The 16,018-nt window shown below is 42.5% G+C and overlaps 2 protein-coding genes across 2 annotated transcripts in view; one reads left to right on the top strand and one right to left on the bottom strand.

The window, feature by feature from the left end:
• Positions 1-113: 113 nt before the first annotated feature.
• pccb (propionyl-CoA carboxylase subunit beta) lies at positions 114-7,461 on the top strand. The gene is made up of 14 exons (XM_086093950.1): positions 114-365; positions 925-1,044; positions 1,117-1,185; positions 1,439-1,495; positions 1,555-1,668; positions 2,645-2,755; positions 3,024-3,132; positions 3,203-3,323; positions 3,504-3,585; positions 5,079-5,202; positions 5,278-5,486; positions 5,754-5,852; positions 6,169-6,268; positions 6,974-7,461. Exons 1-14 carry the CDS (start codon positions 144-146, stop codon positions 7,093-7,095), a joined length of 1,659 nt encoding a protein of 552 aa, XP_085950076.1. The 5' UTR covers positions 114-143; the 3' UTR covers positions 7,096-7,461.
• Positions 7,462-7,917: 456 nt separating this feature from the next.
• stag1a (STAG1 cohesin complex component a) overlaps positions 7,918-16,018 on the bottom strand; it is a 31,129-nt gene continuing 23,028 nt past the window's right edge. The window contains exons 15-32 of the mRNA XM_086093949.1: positions 15,822-15,939; positions 15,625-15,728; positions 15,047-15,139; positions 14,668-14,961; positions 13,872-13,942; positions 13,618-13,786; positions 13,044-13,136; positions 12,787-12,961; positions 12,554-12,693; positions 11,508-11,609; positions 11,265-11,413; positions 10,546-10,674; positions 10,252-10,454; positions 10,001-10,172; positions 9,806-9,922; positions 9,537-9,651; positions 9,362-9,442; positions 7,918-8,773 (exon numbers count right to left, since the gene is read on the bottom strand). Of these exons, the coding sequence (XP_085950075.1) occupies positions 8,750-8,773; positions 9,362-9,442; positions 9,537-9,651; positions 9,806-9,922; positions 10,001-10,172; positions 10,252-10,454; positions 10,546-10,674; positions 11,265-11,413; positions 11,508-11,609; positions 12,554-12,693; positions 12,787-12,961; positions 13,044-13,136; positions 13,618-13,786; positions 13,872-13,942; positions 14,668-14,961; positions 15,047-15,139; positions 15,625-15,728; positions 15,822-15,939 (2,349 nt within the window). The 3' untranslated portion in view covers positions 7,918-8,749. The remainder of the gene's footprint in view (positions 8,774-9,361; positions 9,443-9,536; positions 9,652-9,805; positions 9,923-10,000; positions 10,173-10,251; positions 10,455-10,545; positions 10,675-11,264; positions 11,414-11,507; positions 11,610-12,553; positions 12,694-12,786; positions 12,962-13,043; positions 13,137-13,617; positions 13,787-13,871; positions 13,943-14,667; positions 14,962-15,046; positions 15,140-15,624; positions 15,729-15,821; positions 15,940-16,018) is intronic.

The raw sequence follows: 16,018 nt of genomic DNA, 5'->3' as shown, positions 1-16,018 counted from the left end.
GAAATTTAAAGTAAACATAAGTCCCGCCTTTTCCGCCTCTCTCCTCAAATCCAATTGGTTGACAGACAACACCCTCCCTCGCCATTGGCTAATACGACCTTGTTTTCGGCTCGCCTTCTGTCACCGGAGATGCACGGGCAACCATGATGGCGGCCTACTGTGTTGCTCGGGGAAGCCGCGGATTTTTCGACGGCTTGCGGCTATCGTTTAAGAGTCTGGCGGCGGTCAAACATGGCGCTCCGACGCTACCGACGAACCGATGCTACTCGGTCAGCCACCTGTCCGTGAGGGAGCGCATTGAGAAGAAACGTCAGGCGGCGCTGGTCGGGGGAGGTCAGAAGAGGATCGACGCGCAACACAAACGGGTGAGAATAACTTTTACGTTTTTATTTTATTTTTATTTTTTTAATTGCACATAGAAGAATAGAAACAAGTCAATCCAATTTACATGAATCACACAAAATAAATTAAAATGAAAAACGCGGGGGGAAAAACAATAACATTCAGGTAGCGCCAAGAGGTTAAAAAAAAAAAAGTATCAACATGGACATTAATTATCAAATGACATTTCTTGTTCGTTACAGCGACTTAAAATAATTGTCAATTTCAATCGAAAATAATTTGAATAACTTTTACGTCTTCGTGGAGTTGGGACGACGTAGGGACGTCATGTTTGTAGTTGTCTCTTGGGGAACTTCTGCAAACTCACTACATAATTCAGTGTGAAAATGTGATGCATGGCATTGCTGATGCCTCAGGTCACTTCTGTGGTGACCTCACAAAAGAAAAAAAAAACGCTCAAGACACTCTAGGTGGTGACACTACTCAATGAGTTTTCCCAAGGTGACCCCCCCCCCCCCCTCAAATGCTTCTGTGGTGACATCACAGAAAAGCCAAATAAAAATCTCAAATGTGGTCTTACAGGGCAAGCTGACGGCTCGAGAGCGAGTGGATCTCCTGCTGGACGCCGACTCCTTCTCCGAGACGGACATGTTTGTAGAGCACCGCTGCTCCGACTTCGGCATGGAGCAGGATCACAACAAGGTGATCGTCGTCATCATCATCAGCTTTTTCTTCCTGGTGCGTGTGATGTCACTTCCTGTCTTCTGCCTGCAGTTCCCGGGTGACAGCGTGGTGACGGGTAGCGGCAGGATCAACGGCCGCCTGGTGTACGTCTTCAGTCAGGTGGGGCTGTGACACATTTTATAATGTCCATTTTAATAAAATTACCTATTTGTAGAATATAGTACACATAAATGTATAAACTTTTTTTTTTTAATGTTGAAATAAATAGAATAATGAAAAAAGACATGTTATTTATTGTTAAATGTGTATTTCCTTATTATTGTAATTTGTGGAAGAGATAAAACAAAAACAAAAAACATTTTGAAAATAAAGGTTTATGAGTCCTTAACACAAACTGCTGTTGGGTTTTCAGGATTTCACCGTGTTTGGCGGCAGTCTGTCCGGCGCTCAGGCGCAGAAGATCTGCAAGGTGAGGATGATTTCAAGCAGTGTTGTCGTTGGTTACATGTGCGTGTTGTTGTTGTTCAGATAATGGACCAGGCAATGATGGTGGGCGCGCCAGTCATCGGCCTCAATGACTCCGGAGGTGCTCGCATCCAAGAGGGAGTGGAGTCTCTGGCGGGATACGCAGACATATTCCTGGTTAAGTGAACGCCACTCAAGACGAGTCAGACGTTAATCAAACATAATGAATAACATATTTATTAAGGAAAGGCAGCTTTATTTATAGAACACATTTTCATACACAAGGCAACACCTGAAAGCATTTACAAACAAAACAGCAAAAGACATCCAAAGGCAATGCAAAAAGAACAAAAGATTAGTAAAATTACTAAAGGAATGTACATTGACAACATTTAAACACATTTACAAACAAAAGATTAAAAAAAAAAACGTTTAAAAGAAATAAAGACAATAATTTAATAATTTGACAATTTTTTGCAATATATATAGAATTTATTATAGTAATTAATTTTATGTAGTCAAATAAATGTATAAAATAAATATAAAATGATTGCAACTGTATTATGAAACATTTTTGTAACGTGAATTTTATGAAACTCATTTGTGGAAAATTGAATATACTTGTAAAAATAATTTGTTTAAAATAAAAAAAAAAAAAAAATAAAAAATATATATATATAAAGAAAATACACAATTTGGTGTGTACATTTATGATTAAATACATATTTTTCAATAAATTATGAATAAAACAAAATAAGTGTAACCATTAAATCATGTACGGTGCAAATTTTCATGCAAACATTCTTGTGGGGTTATTATTATTATTATTTTATGATTAGAGTTATGTGCTCCCTCCTACGAGCACCCGTTAGGAGGGGTTGCAAATACAATGAAAACATCAGTGCGATTGGCTGGCAACCAGTTCAGGGTGTACCCCGCCTACTGCCCGAAGCCAGCTGGGATAGGCTCCAGCAACCCCCGCGACCCTTGTGAGGACAAGCGGTACAGAAAATGGATGGATGGATGGATGGATCAGTGGCCCCAAAATTGAACCCTGTGGAACACCATACACAATTGGGATACATTGCAGTCTTACGTGATGATACATTTCTTAAAATATTTTTTGACGTGATTTATGTGTGGATCCTTCCAGAGGAACGTGATGGCTTCCGGGGTGGTCCCTCAGATCTCCCTCATCATGGGACCGTGTGCGGGCGGCGCCGTCTACTCGCCGGCGCTGACCGACTTCACCTTCATGGTCAAGGTGAGGGAGATCATGTGCCACTTTGGCTGGGCCACTCATCCACTGTAGCAGTTTATTCCATTTCATTTGTCAGCACGATTGTTTTGTTTAAATTCATGCGTCATTGTGAAAATGAGCACTTGACGCCCAAATACGCGATTCAATAATAATAGTTACATTACATCATCGCTTCTACTTCTAAATTTAAATAATCACTGTGACATTTTCTCCTTTTGTGACACTTTGTAGTAAATTGTAACCGATGGTAACCGCTAGCATGTACACACAGGACACGTCGTACCTGTTCATCACGGGTCCCGATGTGGTCAAGTCCGTCACCAACGAAGACGTCACTCAAGAGGAGCTGGGCGGAGCCAAGACGCACACCAGCGTGTCCGGTCAGTCAACTTGGCGTTTTTCTCCACCGCTGTGGAAACCGTGAGCGTTGCGTCCCCTCCCCCCTTCCAGGCGTGGCGCACCTAGCGTTCGAGAACGACGTGGAAGCTCTGCTAAACCTGCGCCACTTCTTCAACTTCCTGCCGCTCAGCAATCAGGACGCGGCGCCTATCAGGGAGTGTCACGACTCCAGGTAGGTTTTTGCGCTCCACGTTGTTGCTAGGTAGAATTTGTGGGCCATACATTCGTGGAGCCTTGACATTTTTCAAAATCTTTTTAGGACTCTTCACTATTAATGGCATTTGCCAGACGTGGTAGGGCACTGCCGCAATTACTCCTAATGGAAAATGTCTGATTTTATTTCTTATTTTAGCGAGCGTCTGGTCCCTATGTTAGACACCATCGTGCCGTTTGAGTCGACGAAGGCCTACGACATGTTGGACATCATCCACGCTGTAAGTGGTCAAAACGACAACGGGACATTATCATAGCAAATAAAAGGACAGGTTTGCCTGTGACTAAATGGCGGCGGTGGGATACAAACAAAGTATTTGTACTTTGTTCTGTGCTCTGTAGGTTTTTTTTAGGTATCTGTACTTTTTTTCTTAGTACTTATTTTTATGCTGACTTTTTAACTTGTCCACCCATACATATCTAATTTTGTCCTATTGTCAAAATAGCCTGGTTATATTTTTTGTTACATTTTGGGCCCGACTGATATAGATTTAATTTAGACCAGTTCCGATACTTAGCAGGATAAAAGTCTGATAACTGATTAATCAGCCAATTAATTTTAAATAGTTGAATATGTTTTTTTTTCCTCTTAATTCTTACCTTAAAGATATAAACTACAGGCAGAATATTTGACAGTTTTACAATACATGATCCTTCAAAATTGTGCGATTTGTTGGGGGCAAAGTGTGAATGTCGTTTTTGTCTTATGTTGTAATGTGTTAATATGTAAAACAAAAAACCACAAGAGAAAAAAAAGAAGAAAACTACATGCATAAAAAAATGGGATACCCCCCCCCACAGATTTGAACTCATTTGCTCCCAAAAACTTATAAATACATGTTTTAAGTGTCCCAAAGATGTATTTATACGTTTTTTATGCTTGAGTATACAGAAGGCTTTGATGCAGCATCTGAACTGCAGAGAAAGGTTGAAGCAATGGTAGTTATTACAAAAACGGCCAGCAGGGGGCAGCAGAGTATAAGAGATCAACCAAGTTACAAAAAGCTCTTCCCCCTCACTGTTTCTAACAGATTTGTGAATAATGATAAAACTTAGCTATATTCTAATGCTAATTTCTGCAAAACAGATAGAAATAAAATAAAAAAATCATGATGAAAGAAGAGACTCTAATCTTTCTTTTGGTGGGTTCCATGTATTTATAGCAATAGAACACAATATTCTGTGGGCCTTTCAAAATCCAGTAAAACAGTCGAAGAGCAAAGGGGGTTGCTTCAGTAAAAATGGCTGCGAGTGAATGAGTTAAAAAAAAAAGAAGGTAAAATTGGCTGATTAATAAATCAGTCAGCCGGTCGGCCCCTCGTTATCACAGCAATTTTTTTTTCCATTTCTACTTTTTTTACTTGTGAGTACAGCATCTGTACTTTTTCATATAGCGAAGGAGTTGAATTAGCACTTACACTTAATTTATGTATTTTTTACAAAAATATCCATACTTCTAACTAACACACCACTGACAATTGTCCTTCACTATATTATTAAGCAGCGTGTATATTTATAAATTTGAGATGCAGCCAACTTGTAAGCCTCCATAAAGGGGTGTATGAAAAGCTCCACGTCCAAAAAGCGGCACCCAAAAATGTATGTGCACATCTCTACTCGTGCGCAAATCATACTGCGAAAATATTACAACGACAGTCACAATATTTTTTGATTGTATAGACTAGAGTGAGCGTACTTTTGCCACCTTTTCTAGATAGCGGATGAGAGAGAATTCTTCGAGATCATGCCCGACTACGCCAAAAACATCGTGGTGGGATTCACCCGCCTGAACGGACGCACGGTGGGCATGGTGGGTAACCAGCCCAAAGTGGCGTCCGGTGAGTCAACGCCGCCGAACGCGTCCTCGTGCGAGTAGCTTCCGTTGGTGATATTTGCGTTTTTTTGGCACTCAGGCTGCCTGGACATCAACTCGTCGGTGAAGGGCGCGCGCTTCGTGCGCTTCTGCAACGCCTTCAACATTCCCATTGTGACCTTCGTGGACGTGCCGGGCTTCCTGCCGGGCACGTCTCAGGAGTACGGCGGCATCATCCGCCACGGAGCCAAGCTGCTGTTTGCTTTCGCGGAGGCCACCGTGCCCAAGATCACCGTCATCACCAGGAAGGTGGGGGCCCCAAATATGATGTTTATGTTGGCTAATCTGGATTAGATTCAATTCGTGTCTTGAAGAGAGGCCAGATTTCCATTAGAGAGCAATAGCTATGTTTTTATCTTTTAACAAAATTTTCAGAACTTATTTAGATTTTTGGGGGGGAGGGCTTTTTATTTTTTTTATTTTTTGCAATGCTAATTATATAAATATTTGCGAGAATTTATTTTTGATAATTTTTTGATTTCCTAGCACATAAATGTAAAATGTGCTCCGTTACAGGCTTACGGTGGCGCGTACGACGTGATGAGCTCCAAACACCTGAGAGGAGACGTCAACTACGCTTGGCCCACGGCTGAGGTGGCCGTCATGGGTGCCAAGGTACGAAGCCATCCATCGCCCTACTAGATCATCTGAACTTTATTTGGGTTTAATCAGAAAACTTTAAAATGGTGGCAGTGTGCTGACTTCCATTCGTGGTGAATTCTGAACACAGCACTGTTATTAGAGGGTGTGCACACTTGTGCAACCACATTTTCATTTTTCTCTCTCCAAATGATTTGTAGAGGTTTGAGGTCACATAAATGGTAGAATAACTTGAAATTAATTTGAGTCTCCTTTCTATAGCACAAAATCCTCACATTTGAACAGGGGTGTGTAGACTTTTGTTTGACTATCCACTGTACTTGTATGTTAGGGAGCCGTTCAGATCATCTTCAGAGGGAAGGAGAACCAGGCCGAGGCTGAAGCGGAATATGTAGACAAGTTTGCAAACCCTTTCCCCGCTGCAGTCAGAGGTACCACCTAACTTGAGCACTTTCTTTTTAGTAGTTTAAAAAATATATATGTTATTATTATTACTATTGTTAGAACAAGGTGTGTATTATCATGTACATTTAACGGGAAAATCCTTGCAAATGGTCTAAAAAAAAAAAAATCAAGGATGATGTATCAAATTCATATTTTGGGGAGCTTTACAGTTTTTTTTCTATGATTATGGAATAATATTTTTTAAGGACTACAGATTAATTTTGAAAATGATCATATTTTTTAGTGGACAGTCGTAAAAATACTTTTTTTTAGAGAACATTCTATTTAGATTTTGTTTTAGTGATAAATTACGTTTAATCTTTACTATAATTATGTATTTTTTTTAAGTTAATACAAATATTTTAAATGAACATTTAGAATAATCTTTAATTTATTAAACATTTTTGAATGGTATTTCCACCAAATTAAAATTTTAGAGAATTGTATTTCTGTTTGACCATGATTGATTATTTTGTGGTGACATTATATTAAATAATTTGGACAATGATTTTTTTTTAAATTATTCATATTTGATGAGTTGTTATGTAGTAAATTTAGAGAAACCAATTTTTTCTGCTAATCTTTGCAATATTTAGTTTTTTTTCTGATAATTACATAATAGTATTTATTTTTGATTATTATTTTTTTTAAACGTCCCTTTGGAACACAACTCTGCCATACTTGTACGTCAGGTTTCGTGGACGACATCATCGAGCCGTCAACCACACGCAAGAGGATTTGCCGAGACCTGGAAGTGTTGGCCAGCAAGAAGCAGGTCAACCCTTGGAAGAAGCACGCCAACATTCCTCTGTAACTTAAAAAAAAAAATAACTAGAAAAAACACCTGCCCCCCCCCCCTTTTTTTTTTCTTCGTCTCTCTACTCCACTGTGAGTCTGGAGTGTAAAACATAATCAGGTCAACCCCAGATCGCATCTGTACAATGTTTTAATGACATTCTTGTCATTATCAACGATGGATTTCATTTATATTGTTGATATTTTGTTTGTTTTTTCTCATCTTCACTCCTCATGTTCGGATTTAGGTCAAGCAGAAATGGTGCCTTTTTAATTGCAATACAATAAATAATAGACTAACAAAACAGCTTTTTTTGGCCTAATTTTGAATAAGCGACAATCAAGTTTGAAAACTATTGAGAAGTAAACCCTCAGTGATTCGTGAGTTGTCCATTCACCTTGGAATTATTTTTTTTTTTTTATAACTATTTAAATGTTAAGTGCATCTGAGGCAATTCCTTGGACAACAGGTTCTGTCAGTTTTTTTAAAGGCTATTGAGTAGTTTTCCTTAATTGCAGGTTTATTACACAGTAATTTTCTCTACTATCTTACTTGGGTGTGTCTGGCGCTGATTTTTAAGCTCTCTTGATGACAGATTTTAATATTTTTTTAAAAGGTATTAACAGGTTTTACTTAAGGGTATTTTTCTTAGCGTGATTATCACTTTATGTGACCTATAAATTTCAGATTTAAGGGTTAAAGTGTCTTTTTTTTTTTTTTTCCCCCAAAGGTAATTTTAGAAGAAAAAAGGTGACTATAAGTGCAAAAGAATTTCCAGATGGGAACATTTTGAGGAAAACAAAACCCAAGTTTTTTGGTGCAAAATGATGACTCCATAAATTGAGTACACATTTTATTTTAATAAAAACAATTGAAGGGTCGACAAAAAAACAAACAAACAAACAAAACGAAAAGAGGCTTTTTAGAGCATGTTTGGGCTCCGCGGACCATCTGATATTTACACAAGCAAAAGCCCAAGACACATTCAAACAACATACGTGATGCACCGACACGAATCGAACACTGTCTGCAGCGGCGAGGGAGCGACAGCAAATACTGAAGCCGTGGGGGGGAGGGAGGAAAAAAAAAAAAAAAAGTAAGACGGAGAAGAACATCTGGAAGAAAAGGTTTGTATGTAGGCCACCAATTGGCAACAAATAAGAAGAATACACATTCGAGAAGAAAACACTGTACAAACAAACACTTGATTTTAAAACTTTTCGTACTAAAGCTACAGAATTAGAAATGTCTTTTTCTTGTGTTTTGACTTTACAAAAAACGTTATTTGTGTGCAGAATAACTCCGAGATCGGAACAGGATGGCGGGAGGAGTGATAAGAGCACAGATATAGAACATGTAGAGTTGTCGTCCACTCTTTGTTTGAACTGATGATAATGGACCAAAGTGCAACACGAGGGAAGGGAAGGGCACGGGGCTGTACAGAGTGGAACACCTGGCCAACACTTTTTCAAACTGTCCGAGGGATGATTGGGGGGGGGGGGGGAAGAAGAGGTGGACCAGGTGTCCAGAGGTGAAGTACTTGTACAATACCTTCTTCGGAAAAGACTGTGATTGACAGCTCACGTGGATCCACCACCACCACCGCTGTCTGTTTACTTCCTGATCAGAAGGCGCAATTTCTATTTTTTATTTTTTTTTGCCATCGTTGTCATCAGAACATGGGCATGCTGAACCCCTGAAAAGACAAACATTAAAAAAATAAAAACATTTAAAGAACAAGAGAAAAAGAAAAAATTGAAGGGGGGGATCCACAAAAACAAATAATTGAACTGCAAATATAAGAGGGGCTGACGGTAAAGTTGTAATATCATAGTTCACCACTAGATGGCAGACATGTCTTAATTGCACTTACACTGGGTCTTATGCTGCCTTTTTTTGTGGATTTAGAATGACATACAGGACAAACACAGTCCCTAAATAACATTAAAGGGATTACACCACGGTATTTTACATAATTAGTTCTTGAACTTAATGCTGGTTTCTTGTTCAGCAATTTTTGTGCTGTGCTTACTTAAATGGTCATTTAGAGAGCGCCCTTTGCATTGGGGGAAAAATATATAGTATGTGATTATTTTATGGTTTGCGTCTTATACATGCATTGAAAAACATATTAGCAAAAATGAAATATATTAAGAGCACGTATACATGTATTTTGTCCATATTAAAAATAGCATTTTTGTCATACATCTTGGTTAGGAAGTTTGTGGCCCCCTCCAGCATTGAAGTTGCCCATCCCCGACAGACGCTGCATGGATTTGCTTACCGACTCATCCTCAATCATGGCTGCAGAGTCAAAGAAGTCCGGTCTTAGTTCCGCTCGCTCGCGTCTGTTCCTCGATGGCGGCTGGCGGGGTTTTAAATAAATCAATAAATTACTCAAACGTTCATCAAGACAAGCGGCACATTCAAGCACGGCAGCGAACGTGGCCGTCACCGACCAGGTCGATGACCATGGTGTCTTCGAACTCCTCGTTCATGTCCTCCAGTTGGCCTCGCGATGACATCATCACGTCCTCGAAGATGGGCTCGGCGTCATCCTCCATCAGCCCGCGCCTGGAGCCAAGCGCATTCCCATGACATTACACATCGATACACCACAAATAGTGTCTAAAAACCAGTTGCATTATTTCATGTTGAATCGACCATACAATTGTTGGTGAAGCAGCATGTGGCTCGTTCTCCAAAACGACTTTGTTGCCCAACTTACACAGTCTGCCGGACGCCCTGATTGCTGCGTGACTTGATGTAGTTCAAGGCCGCCCGGTCCTTCCTGTTCACCTCCTCCATCTTCTGCTGGCCGAGCCACGACATCTGCATCTGAGGGCTGAAGGCAGCGGAATGTTAGACAGACGGACGACAAGGTGCCGAAAATGATCCGGAGGCCGGCGGTCTCTGCGCTCACTTGTGCACAAAGTCGTTCTCCGAGCCGGGTTCCGAGTCAGGGTCGGGGGGCATGTGTTCCGCCGGCCTGTTTTCTCGGAGGACGGTTGAGGTGAGCTGAGGGGTTTGCAGCGCGCCGGGTGTCGGCAAGGTGTCGTTGCGCATCAGCCACGAGCCCTCCACGCTGCTCTCCTCTGCAATGTCAGCGTGATGTCAACGTGAATTCGATGAACCGGCGAGTTTTATAAAAACATTTCCGTTTTGAAGTCATACCCTCGATTCGTTTCTTGTGGAGCGGCGGCCGTCCCTTCTTGCTGCGGACCGAGCCCGTCTTGCTGCTGGAGCCCGACGTGACCGACATGTGGTCCTCGTCCCCGCCCGTCAGCAAGCTGTTCCTGTACGAGATCAGCGGCAGCCACACGTCCTCCCGCCGCTCCGACATGGACTCCGACATGAACTTCTCCAGGTATGAGTGTCTGGCGAGATGGATATCATTTCAATATATTGCTACCACCCTTGCGTAACTAAATCAAATCTTTGTTTCCAAAAGTTTGGGATTTTACTTACACTGTCTTTTTGTCTTGGCGGATCAGCTTGGAGGAGAACTCACTCAAAACCTCCAGGAAGGCCAAGTTAATGGGAGGAAACTCAGGTCCTCGAGGATTCTGGTACTTGAAGGAAAACTCGATTCCATCTCTGGCAAAAAAGAAAGGCAGAGAAGACAAGAAAGCAAGAAAATTAGTAGAATAACCAATTTAAATTAACGTGAGAATGTAAGGCATAAAAAAGACTGAACAAAAAATATGAATAAGTTAAAGAAGTCAACCCCCCCAGAATTTTTTACTGACAATAATATGTTGTATGGAGCCCTACTAGTCTAAATACGGTATTCTGGTTAATATTGTGTTAGTGGAATATGAGTTAAGCAGCAAAATCAAGCCGTTTTTAGCCATCTTAGGGGGGGGGGGGGGCATTTTGCCACTTGCTGTTGAGTGAAAATGACATCACAGTTGCTCAGGTTTCAGGTAACAACCAATCATAGCTCAGCTTCAGAAAACAGGTGAGCTGTGATTGGCCGTTGCCTCAGCCCGGAAAGCAACTGTGACGTCATCTTAAGTCGACAGCAAGTGGCAAAATGGCCGCCTGAGATGGATTAAAAACAACTGGATTTTAACTAACTCATATTCCACAAATGTAAAATGAATCATAATGTCATGTCTAAACTATTGAGCTCGCATATAACATATTATTGCCAAGAGGGAACGTGTGAGGCTGAAGCTGCTTACTTGTGCAGCGTGGCCACCGCTTCCCTGGTTTTGATCTGATCCAGGCCGAAGGTGAGGGCGAAGCGGCGGGCCAGCTCCTTGATGCCGCTCACGTGCGACGACGTGCGGTCCAGGTTGGGGCCCTGGTCCTGCAGCAGCTCGTTGAAGAGCTACAAACACCAACAGTGAAATCAATGGCGTGTGCGTTTGTGTGTGTGTGTGTGTGTGTGGACATAAATATGGGCGTTGCACTGATCATCTGACCTGCTGCAGACTGAGAATGAGGGTCTTGGCACAGAGGATCTTGTCGGTCTGTCTCGTTTTACTCAGGGTTTCCTTGATGATGTCGCCATAGTCGTTATAATACTAAAGAATGACACACAAGGTTCAGTTTACGGGAACATTTCCCACGCATTTGCAATCCTTAGGGCAAGTCAATACCCCCCCAAATATTATTGACAATATGTTCTTTGCAGCCCCACTAGTCTAAATACGGTATTCTGGTTAAATCATTCAAACCCCAAAATGTAGAAATACGTTTTTTAATACTTTCTCCTTCACTTCCAAAAACATATTTATATGGTTTTTATGTTTGTTTGTTTATGCTAGAGCAGACAGAAGGCTTTGATACAGCTTCTGACATGAAAAGGTCACTTAAAGCAATGGTAGTTATTACCAAAAAACGGCCAGCAGGTGGCAGCAGAGTATAAGAGATATGCCAGGGCCATGTTGCAATAAACTCTTTCCCCACTGTTTTAAACAGATTTGTGAATAACGATGAAACTTAAGATATATTCTAACGCTAATTGCTGCAAAACTGAAACAGATACAAATGTACTTTTTTTGATGAAAGAAGAGACTCTAGTCTTTCTTTTGGTGGGTTCTATGTTTTCATAGCAATAGAACACAATATTCTGTGCTCCTTGCAAAAACAGTCAAAATCCAGTAAAACAGCCGGGAGCGAAGGGGGTTGCTTCAGTGAAAATGGCTGGGAGAGATTGAGTTAATATAGCGTTAGTGGAATATGTGCTAAGCGGCAAAATCCAGCAGTTTTTTTTATCAGCATCAGAAGGTGGCCATTTTGCCAGTTGTTGTCAACTGGAGATGACATCACAGTTGCTTCAGGAGACAGGTGAGCTGTGATTGGCTGTTGCCTGAGCGACTATGATGTCATCTTCAGTCGACAGCAAGCAGCAAGTGCTTAACTCCTATTCCGCAAATGTAATATTAATCAGAATGTCATGTTTAGACTAGTGGAGGTCACATGACATTAACAACGTTTCCATTAAGTCTGACGGATGAAGAGTAACCTTCATGTAATGTTTGAAGATGTCGGCAGCCGCTGGCATGTCGACGATGTCGTAGATGATGAGTTTGCAGAAAGCTGCCAGCAGATTCCTCCTTTTGTGCAGGGCCTCGATCTTGTTGGCCTCGTCTTCCTCGTCCCCCTCTGACAGGCAATCGACGTCGTTATTTAGCCGGCCGTCGCATTTCATGTGCGCGCGCTCGCGCGCGCCTTTCAAATCCAAACGCCGCCTCTCACCCATGCTCTGGTTCTCGTCGTCCTGGTCGATGAAGACATGATCCAGGACGAAGTTGAGCAGCTCGCTCTGCAGCGTGGCGTCGGGGTTGAAGACCAGCGGCTGCAGGCCCTCGCGACCGCCCGTCGTCAGCTGGTGGCTGAAGATCATCAGCAGGTCGCAGAGGAGCATAAAGGCCTAAGCGGAATAGATCGCGTGAGGTGCTCGGAAACCCGGGAAATGGCAGGGTTGCGGGTGAGAGAGCGTTCGGAAATTCTACCTGCTCTTTGACGGGCGTGTTGACGTTGGACAGGCACTGCTGGCACACGGCAAGGAAAGACTTCACGACTCGCCTGAGGGCCAGCAAGTCATCCTACGTGAACATAAGAACACAACAAGTAGCATTACAAATAGTCCATTTCCTCACATAGAAACAATACACACTTGCTCCCCCCCCAAAAAAAATCCAAAAGTCTATCCGTCTATTTTGAGTGAGTAAGTTGCTAGTGTGTGTGTGTGTGAGTTGCTAGTGTGTGTGTGTGTGAGTTGCTAGTGTGTGTGTGTGTGAGTTGCTAGTGTGTGTGTGTGTGTGTGTGTGTGTGTGAGTTGCTAGTGTGTGTGTGTGTGAGTTGCTAGTGTGTGTGTGTGTGTGTGTGAGTTGCTTGTGTGTGTGTGTGTGTGTGTGTGTGTGAGTTGCGTGTGTGTGTGTGAGTTGCGTGTGTGTGTGTGAGTTGCGTGTGTGTGAGTTGCGTGTGTGTATGTGTGTGTGTGTGTGTGTGTGTGTGTGTGTGTGTGTGTGTGTGTGTGTGTGTGAGTTGCGTGCGTGTGCGTGTGTGTGTGTGTGTGTGTGTCACCTTGCTGGGAGCGCCCTCTGTGACCTTGACCAGCTGCCAGAGGACGGAGTAGTGGGAGCACTGCAGCGCCTGCACGGCTATCTGCTCCGGCATGGAGCCCAGCTCGATGCCCGCCTTCAGCAGTCGGTAGCAGTTGCCAAACAGATCCCAGCGCGTCAGGTCGTGGGCGCTGAGCGACGGCCAGGCGACATTGAGGGTTACAAACGTTCGGAACTGGTGTCGGATTGTACTGTAAGTGATCAGAGGGGGCTTACTTGTGGAAGGCCGTGAGTCTCTTGAGGGTGGATAAAACGTTGTAGATGTCGTCGTCGTCGGCCTCCTCAGCCTGTGAGTCGATAAATGTGTTGTCAAATTACTATTTCTAAAAGCATTTTTTTTGTTGTTGTGATATTACAGCTTGTTAGAGATAGACCAATATGTTGCCGATTATTAGTAACCAAGGAGGTAAATAAAATATAATAAAATAAAAATAATAAAATATAAACACCAGCTCTTAAATTGTATTTGAATTTTTAAATATATGTTTATTGAACAACTTTCAGAGTTTCTAAAATAGTGGACTAGAATACTGGAAATCAGAGGGGGAAAAAAATCTTAGTCAATAAGACATCTTTGTTTTAAAAATCTAACAAAAAGTTCAGGGATTTCCCAGGGGCAGTAGCATGTTAAATAAAAACTTAAACTAGTAATAGTTCCCTATTGATTTCTAAAATAAATAAAGTTTTCAAAAAATTCAAGTATTAAAATCTTACTTTTAATTTAAACTAAAAAAAGAATGTGCAGTTCCCAGGGTCAGGAGCATCTCTGAAATTTTTTATAATTATTTCCCCTAAAGTTAACACTTTTTTAAATGGATCTAAAATCGGCCATATGATTCTTCAAAATGGCCGATGGCGATTTTTTGTCAAAATGCTGAATATCGGCGGTCTATCCCTACAGTTTGTGTCAAGTGGAGGTGATGGGTACACCTATCTGTTATGTAAGCTCCTCTGAGAAACTGTCTACATGCTTTGGTAGGTGCTGTAGTTTTGGTTAGCAAGACTGCCTCACCTCCTGCAGCAGCCCCTCCACGGAGTGTGAGAAGCGATCAGTCATCTCGTCGATGAGCTGCGAGCGGGCGATGTCCACGCGGTTCATGATGGTGTACTCTTCCGAGCAGAGGATGCTGTAGGTCTTGCTGCACGCCTCCAGCACGTCCATCTCGATGTGCTTCTCCACCACCAGCCGGATCTGCTTGAGCAGCGCGTCCAGGTGCTTCTCCATGCGCCCGGCGCTGTAAACGTCCAGGTCGAAGAACTGCGGGATCTGCAGGAGGTTGGCCACTTTCTCAGAGTCGGCTTGGTACTGCGAGGAGATGGGAGGACAACGGGCGGGGTGTCAGTCGTCTGACCCGCTTCCACGTGGAGACTGGAGCAAAGGCCTCTCTCACCTTGGACAACAGCATGGGCAGAGCCATGATGAAGTGCTCCGTCAGTTTGTTCTTGTCGTCTATTTGGGTCTTCCTCTCCTTGGCTGTCAGCACCTGGAGAGACGCAAAGGAACACAACACATACGCATTATAAAATCGAATCGCTCAGGATCATCTCTAATATTTTGCCGACTTTGATCGCAAAGGAGACCCCCAAATTGGCTCCGATATTGGCCCCCATTGTTTTTGTGTCTACCCCACTGTGTTTTATTGCTATAAAAGCAATTAGCATTAGAATATAGCTAAGTTTCATTATTATTTACAAATCTGTCAATATCTAAAAGGGGAAAGAGCTTTTAGCAACATAGCCATGGTTGATCTCTTATACTCTGCTGCTACCTGCTGGCCGTTCTTGTAATAACTGCCATTGCTTCAACCATTCTCTTCAGTTCAGAGGCTGCATCTAAGCTCAATCATTAAAAAAAACTTATGAGTACATCTTTCGGAGCATGGTAATATTTAAAATATAAAGTATTCATGAGTTAAAATAGTTCAGTTAGAAATGAAAATTATCCTGGACAGCCTACGGCGTGACCCACCCGTTTGCCAGTGCCTCTGCCCACAGGCGGATGGGCCTCTGCTGCCTGTCGAATAGTGCACACGGTCAGCTCTATTAGCGCGCTCTCCTGTCTGTCCGACAGCACTGCAGGGATGGGCAGGTGAAGGTTGAATGGGGGAACGTTAATAATCAGCAAAAGAGTAGACGACGATAGAAAGATGCAATACTGCGTCTTACACTCCTCCCCCTGCACGGGCTCCTCCAACAGCAGCTCGGTCATACACTCCCAGTCTTTCAACAGCTCCTGAGAGCTTTCCCACAAGGAGTCCACCAGGTAGGCCGCATGCTCGTGAAGCTACACGCACACAGACAAACAATAACAATCGCTAACGTGGGCAGTGACAGAAATTCAAATCAAATACTGATTTCTTCAG

This window comes from Leptonotus elevatus, chromosome 14 (genome assembly GCF_054856555.1).
Source record: "Leptonotus elevatus isolate MCC_2025b chromosome 14, RoL_Lele_1.0, whole genome shotgun sequence".
Lineage (NCBI taxonomy): Eukaryota > Metazoa > Chordata > Actinopteri > Syngnathiformes > Syngnathidae > Leptonotus > Leptonotus elevatus.
Note: the sequence above shows the minus strand (reverse complement) of the source record. Positions and strands in the feature narration are given on the sequence as shown.

Coding starts and splice junctions, on each gene's coding strand:
- pccb (XM_086093950.1), top strand. CDS start 144: ATGATGGCGGCCTACTGTGTTGCTCGGGGAAGCCGCGGATTTTTCGAC. Junction 1,186..1,438: donor TGGTGTACGTCTTCAGTCAG/GTGGGGCTGTGA, acceptor TTGGGTTTTCAG/GATTTCACCGTGTTTGGCGG. Junction 6,269..6,973: donor TTTCCCCGCTGCAGTCAGAG/GTACCACCTAAC, acceptor CTTGTACGTCAG/GTTTCGTGGACGACATCATC.